Source organism: Triplophysa dalaica, chromosome 1, assembly GCF_015846415.1.
Source record: "Triplophysa dalaica isolate WHDGS20190420 chromosome 1, ASM1584641v1, whole genome shotgun sequence".
Classification (NCBI taxonomy): domain Eukaryota; kingdom Metazoa; phylum Chordata; class Actinopteri; order Cypriniformes; family Nemacheilidae; genus Triplophysa; species Triplophysa dalaica.
Genome location: NC_079542.1, coordinates 14723619 through 14742059, shown reverse-complemented (window position 1 = coordinate 14742059; position 18441 = coordinate 14723619). Strand labels below are relative to the sequence as shown.

The following is an 18441-nucleotide window of genomic DNA, read 5'->3' as shown; positions in this document are numbered from 1 at the left end:
ATAAATGAGACTTTAAAAAGCAGTGCATCTGAAGGACTGTGATGAAACTGAAAACAAAGAAGCAATAAAATGTACAGATTTTTTAAACACAAAACTAGTTTCAGTTTAAGCTATAAAGCTATTTCTAGAAAGCATTAATAGTTACTTTGCCTGTTAAAATTCTGTAATATTTCAGATATTATTGGGTCATTCTTCCTTTGTGGTGGCAAGTGGTCTACTTTACAACAGTTAAAATAAACTTTAAATACCAATAAATTATCAAATGTTTGTATTCTGTAGGATAGACACAATTTGTGCATTATTAATGGTTACATTTTTGTTTTGAAATACATATTTAATTGAGTTTGAGAGATTGCATTTGTAACAAAATATGCATGTTTCTGTCATACCTCAGAGAGGTATCGTGGAATGTTATTGCAACATTTTTTTTTTACACAAATAAAGTGGTTATATTGTGAATATAGATATTTAACATGTCAACTTTTATGAAATTGTTTTAAAAAGTATATTTTTTGTAATATCTAAGAAAAAATTGATATTCCCCCAAATTATGTCTGTGGTATTACAACCTATGGATGTTGCCCCTTTAAGAAAAGGAGGACATCTATTTGGACAACTTCCTATGTGTAAAGGTCATTGCAGGTGCTGGTTGATCTGAGGGGTGCATGGTGAATACATTCTTTCTTATATTTTTTCTTAAAGTTAGCTACATTTCTGACAATTTTATGTGTCACGCTTTATTAGTGTCTGTGGTGTTATGTGGCGATAACTAGCAGATTTTACATATTTTTATCAAAATTTTGATAAATATACATAATATTTCCAAAATGTCCCCTGATCTTGAAATCATCATGATGGGAGCCTCCATTTTAGAAAAGTCTGGATTATGGCTTATTTGTCTTGTGTTATTGTCTGTGGTGTTCATTTCTTTCCTGGTAACACCACAGACTCTATTGTAAATAAATTAATTTAAAATGGTTGTTTCACCAGTGTTTGATTAAAATGATTTAAAAATCGAAATGCTATAAAGCTTCAATTTCAATGGATATAGAATATTAAACTAATTTTAAATGCATAGCAATACACTTTATTAAAAGAAAACAAGCAAGCATTTTTACAATTTCTGCCTCTCATTTGCCACCCCAATTGAATAACCCTATTCCAGATAGCGCTACAAACCCTTAACTATGTTCCTAATGACCTTTTTTGGTTTTGTCTCGGTACTAAAGTTGCACCCTTAGCTATTTGCTGAAGTAACTGGCAACATAATATTGCTTGCGAGCTGTAAAAATGTGTCTGCCAAGAAAAGACAAATTAAAATGCTGTTAAGAGTGACAGAGCTAATGGGTGTAAAGGGAGCGTGGCAATGCAACTGATGGATGAAAGTATAATTTTTTTATCTTTGTTCCCTGAGAATCAAACCTTTGTGTTTCTAACACACAATGCTCTACCAACTACAGAAACACGATTAAAGGGACAGTTCAACCCCCCGAAAAATGATATAATTATTTACTCACCCTCAAGTTGTTCCAAATCTGTATACATTTCTTTGTCCTGATAAATACAGAAAGATTTTTGAAGGAATGCCTGTAACCAAACAGTTCTTGGTCACCATTGACTACCATAGTAGGAAAAATTACAATGATAGTCAAAAGTGCCCCAGAACTGTTTGCTTTCGTACATTCTTCAAAATATCTTCTTTTGTGTTCTACAGAACAAAGAAATGTTTTAAGCAAATTTTACCATTGTGTATGTCAATGGTGGTCAAGAAATGTTGGGTTGAAACCATTCTTACAAATATCTTTCTCTTTGTTCATCACAACAAAAAGTGTGTTCAGGTACATTGTAAAGCATGACTCAAACGCTACTTGCTACTGCAATATTGACCATTCCTTCACCAAACTATATCTGTACTCTAGACATGAATAAATGACGCTCTTACTACATTTGTTTTGTGATTCAGAATAATCAAACCACATCAAATTGTGACTGAAACTTTTCAGGTGATGTTTTGTCTCATTTTGCAAAGAACACTAAAATAGGACACAATTTTGGATAAGCTGTGTGTCTAATAGCAAATGTTATGACTTTGTTGAATTAAACACTATAACTGTCACCATGTGTCTGTGGTGTGAGAAACCTCATTACAATGCAGTTAAACAGGCTTTACATAAAAAAAATGTGTATGTGAACACATCGAATGTGCGAAAGAAACCATAATCTGCTGATACAAATACAATGGAATGGCTGCAAAAAGGAAGTGAACCTGATGTACCTATTAAATCTGTACTTTAGGTGATCTCTATTTGTCTGTAAGTTTGGAGTTTCGAGTGGTGCTGTAATGCAGGACAATGACCTTCAATGAGATATTTAGCATTTAATAGATGCATGCAGTCGGTAAATTGTAACACTTCTTTTATTCCCTGAATGCTGAAGCACTGCAGTTCCTCTGTCTGCTGCTGGCTAACAGTTTCACCCTCACATCTATACAGATACCCAACAGGAGAAAGTCACAAAAGCCATAGAAGCTGTTCATAGATACAACATGCAGTTGAATTTATTAATAATAATGATCATAATAATCAATTCTTTCACAAAGTAATATGGTTTATTATCCCAACTGTAGTTTGGTTTTGCAGATGTACATCCGCAATATGCCGCACTAATGTAGAATGTGTGGTGGCGGTGTGTGTTTAGTCATTTTACACCGGCTTTGAACATTTCTCATCCCATCAGAATTTGAAGTCAGTTTTATAAAGTGAAATGAAAGATTACATTTATTTGGACCAATAAATACAACACAACAAAAAACTTGTCCATAAATGTGAAATGGAACACTTAAAATAGTTTCAAACAACTATTGTCCCGTGCTGACTGCTTTGTTCACCAATCACTTTGAACATGAATTTAAAAGCAGCTAGGACAGAAACATTTTTTTTCTAAATATTTTCCAGCAGTCACATCGTGCGGATTTACACTTCATAGAGACTGGAAATACTTGAGCTGTCCATCAAATTTTGGTGATTTGCTCGGGTCATGGTGATAAACACGTTCTTTTGTTTGAGTACACAAATGTCTCTCTGGAGCTTCTTTGCTTGCAGTTTATATGACAAATGTGCATCTGACATCGGGACAGACCTCGATAACCACATTATCTCACTCATCCCTGGCCTGTGAGTTACTGCAAATGTTTACATCATTGCATGTCTGAAACAAATGTAAAATACAATTTTTAAATCCAAGACTGATTACTTCAAAATCATATTGCGATGGTATGCTTCACAATATTGCACAAGACTCTTTGTTGTTTGTAGCAACGACCAAAATGGGGTAAGAGTCAAAGTGACTGCTGACTTTTTCTTGACTTATAACTTAATTTCTAATCGTAATTTTGTCCTTATTTTATAAACCTTGAGGGTATAATCCTTACATCTTTCTCACCAGTATTTTACCATGGTAGAAATTTAGTAGAGAACCAACTGGAATGAGAGTTTCCACTCCTAGAGTGAAATGACCTGCAGGTCATCTTTATTTATCCACAGAGTTACACAGTACGACTGGGTCTGTTATTAACCAACACTGGGCTTCTGCAAGAAAATTAACAAAAGAGCCAATGGACGGGTAATATAATAGATCACACCAGAACATTACGATACAGCGACACCAAATCTAAACACAACAACTAACGTCTAGAGGATCGAACGGAAAATAAAAACCCAGACATAATATGCACAAAGCGAACGAAACGCCAGCACTCTGTGATTTATCACAGGGAGGAAAATATACTCAACCTCACCCTCATTTTACATACAGTAGATAAAAAAATCGGTTGCACTGTGGAATAGGCGACGCATTATCGGCGACAGATTTTCTTTCATCCACTTTAAAATTCATTTCGTACAAACTGGTGGCAGCTCAAACTGTGACTTAATTGCGAACCTTGATGTGCACATACTGTTCCTTGCCTTGGGAACAAGGCTGAACCACCACATTCTTTTAGCTCAAACAAGCAGAATTTCTCTGGTCAGACTTGCGATGCAATATTATAAACAGCACATAACAACCTTCATGTGCTTTGCATCAGACCAGTGATAGTAGCAAAAGCAAAGGAACAGTAAATCTGATGTATCCAGAAGAACGTGTAAGTGCAGACAAAGTATTAGAGAAGGTGAAGAGAATGCCACAGTCACAGTAGAGGACAGCAGAGGGGTGGAAGCCAAAATAAGGTGTGGGAAACATTTGCCCAGGAACAATCAGTGCTTGGCCAAGGTTAATTAGTCTGCAGAGGCAAACGCCATCATTTTCTTCATTCATCATCCAAACTCAGCGTGTTGTTCTTCTAGAACACAACCTACTTCCTAGATACACAAACTATGCGCTTTATTACGCATGAGCGGTGTTAAAAAGTTACAGCTCAAAGCAGTTCATTAAAACAGAGGCGGGTTGCAGAATGCCTTTAAGAAGTTAATGATGTACACGAGTTCATGAAGGCTGCCCATGATTTCATTGAATAAAGGCTTATATACAAACAAATGAAATAAAATCTGAAAAGACTTATCTCTGTGTGAAATGAAGCAATACTTGAACCCTGTGCCATACAAAGGCCAAGGTTCAAATCAAAGTAGGAAAAAAACTATCAAACCTGGTCACCGATCAATGAAGCTCTTCAGTTTTTTTATATTCAGCCAGTATAGACTTTATGTAATGATGCACTATGCATTATTCTTGTTCTACAAACAGTTTTTTTACTTCAAATTGATTTTCTCTCTAAAGCTCTGGCTAGACAAAGCCTTACGAATCATAAATAAAAGATTACACTGCTACTCTTTGTAAACAAAGGTTCAGACAATAAATGGATTTGCATTGTGTCTATTCTGCATCGAACTATGAATAATGTCATAAAGAAAATGACTTTCGTTCTTATTATTTCTAGTACTACGACCAATACAGCCATTGACCTTACAAGAAGCTAAGCAAATCACAGAAAACACTCAAATTTGTAATATCACACATGTGAAAACCTACACAGATGTTATCAAGAAAGCGCTAAACGTGTCCTTAAGAGAAGAATAATTCTCCCCCAGCATTGAGTCACAGAGCGGCTTCTGTTTTGAATGAAAACGCTCGTCACATTAGGCACGCTGCCAAATGCGTGCAGCCTTCAATGACCAAAGTGGCTACCTTTAGCCTTTCTTTTGCTTTCTTTGATCCTTTTCTCTCTTTCTCACACGCGGACACATGCTCGCCTCCCTCGTTTCCCACCCCTCATTCACGCTCCGCTTTAAAAAGAAGAGCAGCGTACAGCTGGGATCCGGAGGACTAGAAATAACCTTCACATGGTCACCGTTCATTGCTATCACTCAAACACATGGGCGTCTGGGGCTGAGCTCCTGCACACGCACACGCACACACACACTGAGAGAGTACGTACCACTCCATGAACGAGGAACTCAAATAGTTTGCTCTTGGTGGCTTTACGAGCTCCTCCAGCGGTCTCCTCCGAAGCCATTTGCCTCACGTCTGCCTCCGCTCTCGCTCTCCTCACCGTTTCTCTCCCACTCTCTTTTGTCTTTCCCTCGCCTCTCTTCCTTTTCACCCTTCGCTCACCTCCTCAACCTCCCTTCAAGGCTCCCTGCTCCACTTCCCTTACTTTCTGCTCTCCTATCGCTCTCCCTCGCTCACTATGTGTCTGGAGTGTGTTGCCCTGACGAGTCTCTCACACTTATGTTTGGTTGAGCTGCTCTTCAGGAGCCCGGCTGAGCGAAAACGTGGGGGGTTGAGAGTCGGGGGTCTTTCAGGGGGGTTCCTGCAGGCCCACCGCGAACGCCCCCTCCCCCTTTAACAAACACGGTTGCACAAAAACACACACGCTCACAGGCTGCTGCAGCTGTTGCATTCCATTGGTAGATAAGGGAATGCTCGCTGACTGGTCGGTCGCAGCCTGCTGCGACGTAGTTCGTCTCGCCGCTATCCAAACCCCTCCTCTTCTACGTTCACTACTGCTCTCTCTCTCCCGTCCTCTGCTGCAGTCCAACACAGCATGGCTTGGAATATGCTGCTCATTCTCAAAAAAAGAGAGGGAGGTTCCTTAAAGCAGCAGCAGTTTGCTGACTGATGTGCAAATAAAACGGGCTCACAGAGCATTAAATGTTGATTCTGACCATGTCTGTCATATCAATACATCATATATTTTACACCTGACATTTGCAGTCTTTTCCTGCAATTTAACATTTTCCACCGTACAAACAATTCTGATCTTATAAAACAGTGATATTATCATTTTAAATGGCTTATTACAATGGCTCAAAAAACATTTACTGTATTTTACTGATGTTTTTGAATCATTGTCTTATAGACTGTATACTGTAAATAAAGTGGGTTCTGAAGCCAGTCACCACATCAAATTTAATTCAAGTTCATCAAATTACCCTGCTCCTTATTTCCCCCCTAATGTTAAACCAACAATGTATTTGTTTACCGCTTGATATGAAATAAAAACAAAATGTTTCCCATACCAGCCATGCAGGGTACAAGATGAAAATATTTAACTTTTATTCTTAATAAAATTGTCTGAAGTATTTCCAAAAAACGATTAAAGCTGGGGCCACATCAAAGATTTTTTATCTTAAGAGTTTTGAACTGAGAGAGACCAAAATCATGAGGAGAAACAAATATTATAAATATTTAAAAATATTATTTATCGTTGAGAAATTGCTCAAGCAGCATCATCGTAAGGTGGCACAGCACTAGATATTATTTTATTGAATCAAATGTTGTTGTATTAAGGTCTTCACAGTAATAAAAAAAACAAGAGTATTAAAACAGTTTTGTAAAAAATACCTGCAGACATCAATCACCTGAAACAGTCTACTGGCTCCACTTTGACGTATTTTTACGTAATCACTACCGTTACTTGCACATAGCCTGTTTTTTTATTGAAATTATTCGTTATTGCGATGATAGTGTTTGTATTGCTTGCGACAGAAAATTGACACATAAAAGAATAGGGTTTGGTCGAAGTCACGACTCATGCTTTTCGTTTGTGCGTTTGTTCTCAGGGTTTCCCCCACACATCAGGATTTCTGATTCACGATCGGGGCGGCTCCGATGTTCTTCCGATCAGGTTCATTCTTAGCACACCAAAGGAAAATCTGATAAGATAATTTTTAGAGCCGTTTAAGATCATCAGGACTTTACCTAGGATTGTCGGAATGGGAGAAATCGGCCCGATTATCTTGTGGTGAGGTCCCTGCCTAAAATGCCCCAAGTACAGAAGTACCAACATATTGTGTTTGTGTCGCCTGTTACGTTTCTCATGGCTATTGAAAATTAGCCAGTTACGGTTTCAATTTTTGTTGGTTGAATGTCTCTAGGTTTTCCAGTATTAGTAATACAAGGAATACAATTACACAAATTCAATTACATTTGCACTTCTGGCTATTATTCAGCCTTGCTAACAGGTCTATTCCTTTTTTCACAAAAGATAATGTTCAGTAAATATTTTATCAAATCTAGGTCAGCAAGATTTGTGAATTGCCTAAAGCATTGATATATTGCGTACAATATTACAAAAGGTGTCTAATTCTTCAGGAAACTATGCCTCATCTGCAGTGGCTTTGCAGGTTATTTTGTATTCAACTGAAAGATGAGGAAAAATGTATTTGTATACAATTTACCATTCCTACTTTTAAAAATAACGGTATGATCTCTCTAAAGTCTTGTTCATGAGGTTAACTAATGTTACTTGCAAGGCTGTAACCTTGAGGTAATATTTTAATTGTTGGCCATTCTGAAAAGCCAATATATTTGTTGTCCATTAATCTAAAAAAATGTTGAGGACGAGTCCCCCTTTGATTGATCTCCAATATCTTTTTAAAATTAAAATAAATAAACAATTGATTGTCCCAAAAGCTTTGTGGAAGAGTCAAATGCCACAACATTTCCTGTTAAGCCTCTTGACCTCCCATTTGTTTAACTTGAAAACAGCACTGATCAATTAATTATTCATGAGGTGTTTTGTATGACAACTCAGAAGTGTTAAATGCTAAATCTTACACTTGAAACCTTCAGATTTGGGAAATTGGGAAGAACTGTCGAGCCTTTTTGCACGTGTAATGTCATGCACCAAAGATGTTTACTGTTTTGAGAGGTCACCAGCTGATGTGCAAGTTTGTAAATGTTAACGTCGCAATCTTGACCTTTCACCTCTCTGCATTGAGAGGTCTCTAAATAGACACAACTGCCTTTCATGAACCCAGATAGAGCAGTCTACAGACAACAGTTCGAATTGTTAATGCTTTACATGGGAATAGTTTGCATTCCAGTTACTTCTTCCAGTATCAGTTTGATGAAATGTAGATACCCACGATTTGTATTTCTGAGGACTGTAATGTATTTTAACAATGCTTTTCAAGCAATCATTACATAAAAATGAATATGCTGCTTGCATAATGCACAGGTCACAGTTGAATAAAAATTGCCCAAACAAGGTCATAACTGTCACACTATTGGCCTCAACATGTGAATAAACTAATTTAATACCGTAGTGTCTGGCAGAAAAAGTTAAATGATCAATATTCAGGTTATGAATCTACTGGAGAGCTTTCAATGTGAAGATTAATAAGCATTCCAAACAAATGAAAGATAAGGGAAAACAAATGCCTATATTAGGAAAAACAATAAATGTTTGGATGCACAAGCACTCAGTGTTTATTTAATCATTATAAAGCTGCTAGAAAGGGTCATGTATCAAAACTTTCTGCATTATCCAGAGAGAGACACGTAAGAGAAGCCACACAGAGGCCCACGATCAGTTTGCAAGAGCTTGAGAATTCAGAAGAGAACGGAGGTGGACAGATCAACCATATCAAGAGATGAGAGGGTGGCACAAAGGAGACAATTAGTCAAAATGAACCGTGTGAAAGCATGTCTACAGTTTGCCAAACACCATAATAATGATCCAAAAGTGATGTGGGAAGTGATTTTGCGGTAAGATGAGACCAAGATTACGAAGCTTTTAAATAAATTGTGTTCCATCTTTACATAAATTAAAACAGTGACAAATGGTGACATGCACAGAGGCATTCTGATGCAGAACCTGGTTTAGTTTGATAAAAATAAAGAACAAAAAAAGAATCTTTCAGCAGAAAAAGTTACACAAAGTTCACCTAAAATAATTGCTGGAAAAGGTTGCTTTGATTTAAAAAAAAAAAAAAATGCAATAACATTAAGAGATTACACTAAAAACTATAAGTGTAAACAGTTAATGAACAGCCATCATTTACTCAACCTCAGGTTGTTCAAAACCGGTATTAATTTCTTGTTCTGCTAAACACAAACGAAAATATTTGGAAGAATGTCAGTAACCCAACAGATCTCAACCCCCATCTACTGCCAAAGTAGGGAAAATAAATTTGAGGGTTAGTAAATTATGACCTAATAGGGATAGTTCACCCAAAAATATATTCAAGCAAGAAAAAAACTCCAAAATAGATACAAACAAATGTTGTCAATCCAACGCCCAATATAGAAAACAGACCTACAATCAGGTTCTATGAATTAACCACACAAAGACTTCATCCTGTGACCCATAACCATTGTGAGCTCCATTCACTTTTGATCAGACCATTACAGGAATCAGTTTTAATCATCTAGTCAGCGCTGAAAAGATCTGCAGGTCTTAGTTCCCCCTTGAGTCCCCCCAAGTCTCCCATTTCCCATTACAGCTCTGCCAAATGCTCAGGTCCCATTGACTGGGAGGTGAAGGGGGTGGGGGACTTGTAAGGGGTGAGCAGAGATTGTGTCTATTGTAGGACGGGACAGTTTGACCTCAAGCTGCAGTTTTAGGTTTGTCCTGCAGAGGTCTGTATCTGCCTCCCAATAAAACACTCACGCTTATCAATGTGCCATTCCACAGACATATTTTCATCGCACAAAGCAGGGCCTAGAATGTTACGGGATGGCAGTCCGAGGTAGTACTTTGAAGAGAAGCTTTCAAGCCTGTTTGACTTTCCGCAGAACACAAAAGAAGATATTTTGAAGAATGTGGTGAACCGAATTGGGTCGATACCCATTCATTTCTATTGTATGGACACAAAACCAATGCAAGTGAATGGGCACGTTCGGTTACCAACATTGAGTGGGACAATATCATTTTCATTTTTGAATGAACTAACATCTGAGTTACATCTATTCTACAGAGCTGGTACTTTACTGTATGCTATATAACAAATAGCATATTGTGATTCTCTTATTTCTATCTTTCACCTACCTATTCTTACTGACCCATAAAACAAAGACTGTTCTATATAACCTAAATCTGTCACGGAACGGGAAGTGAGAGAACCCTAATGCAGGCAGTGAAGGGGTTAACAAAATACTTTAATTAAAGGACACGAAAACACAGAACAAAAACCCACAATGGGGTAAAATACAGGGGCTAACAGAGACAGCCAAACAGGAACGAAAAACTCACAGAGGGTAAACAAGCTGTAACAAAAATCTAAAAGGATAATGAACAGGAACAGAGTGCTGGAGCAGAAACGCTGGAGCAGAAACGCTGGAGCAGAAACGCTGGAGCAGAAACGCTGGAGCAGAAACGCTGGAGCAGAGCGTAGACCAATCCTCAATAAGGCAGTGCCAACGTGCATGCGGACACAACAGGATACAAGAACAAACGAGCCCAGGACAAAGAATACAAGGGTATTAAATAGGGACACGAACAAAGGATAATTAACAATAGGCAGGTGTGGATAATGAAACACTTAAGGGAATCTAATGAGGAAACGAGAGGGGCGGGGCCATAGACAAGACATGAGAAAGCACATGCCATGTCAACATATAAACCCAGGCATGTCTTTTTCACACTAAACATCTGATCCTATCATGGAAAAGCCTGAATAGAAATGGCAGAACCATGACAAAATCCTTCAGTATCACACTGTGTACTTTATGTAGATGGGAAAGAGAATAGACAAAATGAGGAAAGTGAATGAAGGATAAATCTAAGCTTTCCATTCAATTGCTATAAAATATTCTGTGTAAAAACAATACACAGAGAACATATGAAAGCATCATATCAATGTCCAATGCCTCCAAGCCTTCTGTTGAAAAGTGCTAATTCAGTATAGATTAACAATACAGAGCAAGCACAACTCTTCTCCCTCTTGCTGACTTGGGTGGGGGGGGGATGGAGTACCAAATAGGATATTGAGCGTTTCCCCTGTAAAAATGGGTCACCTCTGTTTAAGCGATCTGTAGCGGTCACAATCTGTCTCATAGAAGACGAAAAAGAACTCCGATCGGGTGCATGGAGCACCGTCCCACACTTCTCTATCAGAAATCACACTGCATCATATGAGAGAACTGCTATGATATCACGATCATTCCTTTAATCAGATTTTCATAAATCATGGGTTGGTGTTAATTTACTACCTGTTATAGGTATAGCATGAATTTCAACAAAGCAAAAATTATTCTCAAGAGTGGATCAGTACCAGCTGTTCGCGATCAAGCTTAATCTCTGGAAGTAGTAAGTATTACGCATGGTATTTAAATCGCCTTTTTTAAATACTGTGTTTAGCACGTTTTGTTTAGTTGCGTAATGTTAGTTGTAAAACGCATAGCGCCTCTCCTTTCAGAAGTCTTGTGACCGACATTTCTGTAAAGCATTACAACGCAAGAAAGTTATAGCAGTGTCTTTCTCTGTGAGTTCAGTGTTTTCTCGTATGTCCTAAGTGCGCCAATACTAAGAGCGGATAGAAACAGAGTGCACATTTATAAGATAAACTGGTTGCTGATCTTCACATACGTGTCTGTCATACACAAGTACTCTGAAAGCATGTTTTTTCCTATATCTGTGTTTATGTCTGTTAGTTATATGCATGCACATAATTAATCATCAATGGCCAAAATTTCATACAGCATATGTTGTTCTATCTATGTTTTTTTCTTCTCCATTTTATTTGTATTGATGAACAAGGCATTAAAGTGATTTTTATTGCAGTTAGTGTACTGTTTTGGTTGGATAGGGCATTACAGACGTTATTGCCCTTTTTCCGCCATATTGCTTGTCTTGATGTCATCCAAAGCACATGTGTAAGTGATCTACGTAATATTTTGCATACGGGGAGGGGAGCAGAAGCTCATTTGCATTTAAAGACACACCCACAAAACCACACAAAAAACACAGATCCCTGCCATAGATTTTGAATACCCCTGCCATAGAAGAATATTTTGGTTCCATAAAGAACCTTTATTGTCTGAAGAACCTTTCTGTTTCACAAAAAGTTCTTTGTGGTTTAAAAAGGTTATAAAAAGTGTGAAAGACATAGTTCTTCAACTCTTTCCCCGCCAGCCTTTTTAAAAAAAGTTGCCAGCCTACGCCAGCGATTTTTAAACATTTTCACCAAACTTTAATGGCTCACAGTACATTTTCTGTAAAGACTATAAGGACAAACAATATGTCCAATGAAAGAACAGGGACAGGGTCTCTACTTTTAAACAAAAGAAACCGTTTTCTTCTATCTTCATTTGTTCTTTTTTATCACTCTTTAGATGTGGGTAGGTTTCTTCAAAAATGCATCACTTCAATTAAACAGCTGAGATAATTTACGTTTTTTGTCAAAGATTCCGCACAGATTACACTCCAAACAATCATTAAAAACCGATAAGAAATGTACGTTTTAGGTTCTGGGATTCTGTAGTTTTTCCCAAAGGTGTCTAACTGCGCCACCAGCTGTACAACAGTACAAACACTGATTGCCGTAAAAACTCGTCTTTGGCGTGGACCCGTTTTTAAAGAGTGTAATACTTCATAACATTTGAGAGTGTACATGAAATTTAAAGCGATAACAAGCAACTTTTTTACCTTAAATGAATGTCTCTAAAATTATTTTAGTGGTAGGACAACTTTTAACTGGACGAATTAAACTGCCGTTGCTAGCTAAGCAGCCTCATATCGGATGAAATTGCACTTATAACTTTGGTGTTCTGGACCGTAAAACCCCCGGCCATCCCCTACTTTACAGCATATGTCACGTTTTACACATAGCCTGGGAGAAGTATGCCAACAGCTAACAAGACAAACGATCTAGTTCAACGCAAGTCTCTAAACCATCACCATGGCAGAGCCAGCAAGTAACACAATGAGGAAAATAGAGAGAATGATCGGACACGAATCAATATCTGACCAACTTACATTCGGTGGCGGGAGCTGAAAGAGGCAACGGGTTGCAGAGCGGATGGAGACCAATGTCTTATATGTATTTTTGTTCTTACTGTCCTGTACTTTTGAGCTTATTAGTAATTTTGGCTTGTGCTCAGGTCGTTTATTAGCGCACTAACGTTACTGGTTCACAATTTATAACCTTAAGGTAGACTAGAGATAATGTAATGTTGCCGGGTCTCAATAGCTTACGTAGCATGATCGTGCCTCATCACAAATGTAGTGTTATGATTGTAAATGATGACTACCAAACCACAAAAAAATGTTTTATGATCAAAAAATGCTGATTCCTTGGTTCATGCACGTAGACTAATGTTATCGGTATCTATAGTTACTGTGCTAGGCACCATTCCCATAGTGAGTTGTGTGTAAGTTATTGATTGCACCCATTACGCACAACACTTGGTCTCGAGTGTGTTTCCGAAAATATAACTACAGGAAATGATTTGCGTTGGTTTCTAAACACATTTATGTTCATGCGTTGTGTTTTGGGTGACTGCAAATATGTTATGTAGCTAACCTTAACAAGTTAGCTTCTATGTAGCTAGCACGTTATGCGCTAACGGCTAACAGCCAACTGCTACCTCAGGATCTAGTTTGAACTATTAGTACAGCCCAGTAGTATAACCCGCTGGAGCCAAAAGAGTGCTTTAGTACATGCACAGTTTATGAAGTGACATGATGGAACAACGGTTTCTGCATAGTCTACAAATTCACGTGTATTGCACTCCCCACATGGAAGATTATACAGCGGCAATATTTATGACATTTATAACAGACAATTGCACTTATCAACCACATGGGGGAACCATTCACCAAAATGTCTCGTTGTTGCTTTAAATGCTTATATTAATCAAATAAAATTATTAAAAAATGTAATTTAACAAAAAAATGAAAAGTACTAGCCTATTAGGAACAGATTAAATATATAGACTAATGAACCAAATATACAAGGAACAACCAAAATGTTGAACAGATTGTAGACAGTGAATTTACATTTAAATTCTGCATATTCAAAAGAATAGATTCAAACTGAACAATGTAATACAAAAGCAGTGAAGTGGAAAAAGGAATGAATGAAAGCAGGCAAGTATTTAATAATCACCCCTTCATCTCTCGGCCTGAACTCTCACTCTCAAAGAGCCAATTCTCCCTTAAGCTCTTGATGTGTGACAGCTAAAAAAAGTGGGTCCTTGAATGCTAATGGGATTTCTCAGAAGATTGCGGGGCAGTGAAGCTAACTTCTGCGATCCATTCTGTGTGTTGCTGGCCCAGCTGGAATTGTTTCCAGAGAGAATACAAGGCCTTGAGCTCAAAGACACACCTGCAAGTCTGTACTTTAAAGCAAAACCTGGTACTAACAAATGACCTCATTTGAAACCAATCTGCAGATGCCATGCACAATACTTCAACGCCTTTAAAACTTTTTATTGAGAAACGTCAAATTTATATTTTCAATCTTGCAATCATTCATCAACTTTTATGCACTAAATTAGTTTACATGTACCTTACAGAGAAAACTGTGTACTTATTGAGTACCTTACTGCATATTTCACTCTGCAAAAACGTATAAAGGATTCTGGAGACAATAACAACCATAACAACCTTACTTTTAGTATTAGTCTTACACAAAAATATCATATGTCTTTGGAAAATATAGTAAGAATGAGCTGAGATTATGAAACAGTGATGGAAAAACAACAGTCATGTCACCATGAGTAAAGCAATGAATTCATCTTAAGATAAAAACTTTGCTGCTATTATGATTTTATGGTATATATCAAACGTAAGCATGTAAGCAGTAGCACAATGATTTTACATTTAATGCATGAGAATAAGTGCATTAGGTGGGGAATGCAGTAAAGAGGCCAACAAAGTTATTGCATGGAAATCAAATGCTTTCCTAAAGTCTGAATGAAATTAAAGCACAATAGTGAAACATAAAACCTAAAGACCACACACACAGACACACACCTTTATTTAGCTCCTGCTTATGTTATTCAATTTAATTCATTCATCATCACTAGTACAGCCAGCCCTTTTCACACAAAACCACTATGTTTTCCAGCTCCCTGTTGATTTGAGAATGTCACTGCAAACATTATTTCTCTTACAGAGACTGGCCCTGCCTGTACAGAACATTAATAGTCATTGATGGGGTAAATTCCTACAAAGCACCTATAATCAGAAGTGATGCAGCATTTACAGAGCATTCCTGCTGCATGAGTCTCGACAGAGATTTAATCTTTCACAGAACAACTGAATAGGTCTACACACTACTAGAAGAATTCCAGAACTGCAGAACTGCACCTGAGTAAGAACTACAAGATACAGATAAACAGGTGACGTTTTCAGTGAATAGCAGTGCACCACACTCAAATAAGACCTAAAATGTCACCCTGCCTGTGAAAACCCTGCAAATTTCATTTGGGGGCGATTACATAAACTCACCCTACACAATGTAAAGAACATTATGTTAAAATATAACCTTGATATTGCTAATACTGACTTAGTAGGGCCATATAAAAGATTGAAATCATAGTGAAATTGATGGTTGAAATCAAACTTTGAGGTTTTCTTGTCTCATAATTAGATTTTCACATGCAGGCAGGGTCACAATAAACATGAAGACTTTTGATATCATGACTATTATGCCTTATGTTTAATACATAAAAGAAAACAAAGACATGTACTGTGCTCCAGAACTCCATAGGAGTTGAGATGATTAACAGCCACTTCCAGTCAAATAGCATTATCAGAAATTGCAATTCTTATTACAGAAACAAGACTACGGAAATAAAAGATTTAAATAAAACAAGATTTCGCTATTATTTTATTTTAAGATTTAATTCATTTGCAGGTCTGAAAATCACAATTTTAAAATTGTTTGTAAAACAACAAGCTATTAACTACAAAAAAATGACGCTTAAAACCACACTTTAAAATTAACAAAGAAATTAAACTAAAAATGGGCTGAAAATGGACAACCTCTTGCAAAACACCTTCACTTATATTCGTATTTTACACTTTAACATGCCTACACATTGCACAACAGGTACACGGCAGCCACTGCAACACAAAGTGACTTGCGGTTGATCAGAACGGCATCTGTATATGCCTCACACTTGCGACTCATACAACAATTAGGCAGGAGTAAAGGGAGCATCTCATGTCTCATAGCATCTCCAATAACACTTAGGTGGTGCTTTGGACCTCTCAAGGTTAAGAACTAACTCCTGTCTGCAAATGGGGAACATATGAAGAAGCCTTCATCCGACTACTAGTGATGGAGAAGAGCGGATTAAAACGTGCAGCAACGTGCGTTTCGCCTGCATCTAGGACAGATGTGTGTTTTCTGTGTGGGTTCATATAGCGCATTCGTATAGTCTCTTTATGCTCTTTACATTGCTAAATAAACTAGATCCAGTCGGAAAAACTCCCCTGCGCACTAATCTGACTGCCTGTGATGAGATGGGCTGGGCGGATTATACATCATCAGTGAATGAGAACGTAATGCAGACGCTAAACAGTGTTGTTTAATAAGTATTCATTGAACACGATAACATTTTTGTAATGTTACTGAAATCTCCCTACCTTTCTCTCCATAGCAGAAGGGTCGAGTCGGTTGGTCGTGAAAGGGCAGCGGGTAGAAGATTAAAGCAGCGGATGCGTGTCCGCAGCGACGGAGATTAAGTTTATTATAGCTTTAAGCACTAGCTCCCTGTTGCTCGGTGGTGGAGTGACTGGAGCGGACAGTCAGCGTTGAGAGGCAGCAGAGTGAGGAGGGGATGCATCCGGAGACGGTGAGACCCAGTGCGGTGAGAGCTGAGGCGCAGGCGCGTCCAGCGTCGCTACAAATACAATTCGGTGATACGGAGGGAGCGTCGTCAAATTACCCGCCGCTCGGTTTGCGCCCGACAGTCTTTCCGGGCGCACTGGTGAATGTTACCTGAACTTTATAGAACAGGCCTAAAATACGAAGCATCGCGCGCATAAAAAGTCCGCCAAACCTCTGCACGAGAGAATGAGTACTGAGCAGAAAACAAGTGATGACCAGAAAAGTTCATCAGATACAAAAATATTCATACTCAAAAAGGAGATATAAATGATTTTTTGTTGCTCAAAGTGGTATCAAATTAATAAGAATTATAAATTAATTATGTATAATTTTTTTCCAAATATTATTATATTATTAATACATAGCCGCTAAATTAAAGGTGTCATGAACTGGCCTTTTTATTATTTACACCGTTGTCTGAGGTCTGCTTATGACGTTCATGTGTTTTTTACATTCGGAAACCCGAAAATAAATCTCATAATGCAAATTGTTTAGATATTTTATAAAATGAAATAATCTTAAAATCCGCAGCTGACCATTTAGTAATACCTAAGGTCCGAGGCTTTTTTGATCTAAGATCACACAAGAAGCATAAAAGCAACCTGGCAACACTGCAAAAGAGCGCTTATGTAATGCAACCTTCAGAGCATTAATACAACCGAGCGCGTAACGGCGGTTTAGTTTATAAACTGACAGACAAAACTAATATTTAACCGGAAAATATGTCGCTATGGTTACCAGTTTGTCAGCCCTCACAAATGCGGGAGTGTGAACGAGTGTGCGGGGCTAGAGGAGCAGTCGTTTATGTTCTTCTGTGAAGGCTGTGTTCAACCTGTTGGTAAGCTGGTTTCCACCAGTCTGGTTTTATTCGCATTTTGAAGTTTCGCATCAGAAACGAGTGATGAAAACGAGAAATTTCGAATTTAAAACCCTTAATTTGAAAAAAAAGGTTTTAAGATCGCTTGATTCATTCTTGCGAAAAAAGAATAAATTCCTCCAAAAAGTCACGTAACTGCACTATGAGACTGCGTAACCTTACTAACCAGAGTACTGATCTTGTTACGCCATCAGAAATGTTGTTACGGTGATTCTTAAATGCCTGAGCAAACTCGTCAACTATCTGTAATTGCCTCTTAGAACTGTCACGACTGTGTTTCCCGAACAGCAGGCATCCACAAAAGCACCGCATTTATTGTGTTTCGTAATCGTATTCTTGCGCAAGTATTAATCTATATGAAAATCATTATATTCAGTGGCTTCCCCTACTTTTCTTACTGATATTTAGTGGCCGTTCATTAGTAAGTGAAGGTTGACTAGTTAGATGGAAACGGTTCTTTATCGAAAATGTTTTATGCGATATTCCAATTTTGCGCATAAG

The 18441-nt window shown here is 37.8% G+C and overlaps 1 protein-coding gene across 3 annotated transcripts in view; it reads right to left on the bottom strand.

Annotated features, from left to right (window-relative positions):
- Nucleotides 1-17176, bottom strand: part of smarcd3b (SWI/SNF related, matrix associated, actin dependent regulator of chromatin, subfamily d, member 3b) — a 39400-nt gene extending 22224 nt beyond the window's left edge. Inside the window, exon 1 of one of the 3 annotated variants that reach the window (XM_056762897.1) lies at nt 16820-17176. In XM_056762897.1, coding sequence (XP_056618875.1) covers nt 16820-16831 — 12 coding nt within the window. In that variant the 5' untranslated portion in view covers nt 16832-17176. Of the gene's footprint in view, nt 1-5431; nt 5965-16819 lie in introns of those variants that run through there. The other 2 variants (XM_056762830.1, XM_056762980.1) reach the window with 2 other exon arrangements.
- Between the last annotated feature and the right edge of the window lie 1265 nt (nt 17177-18441).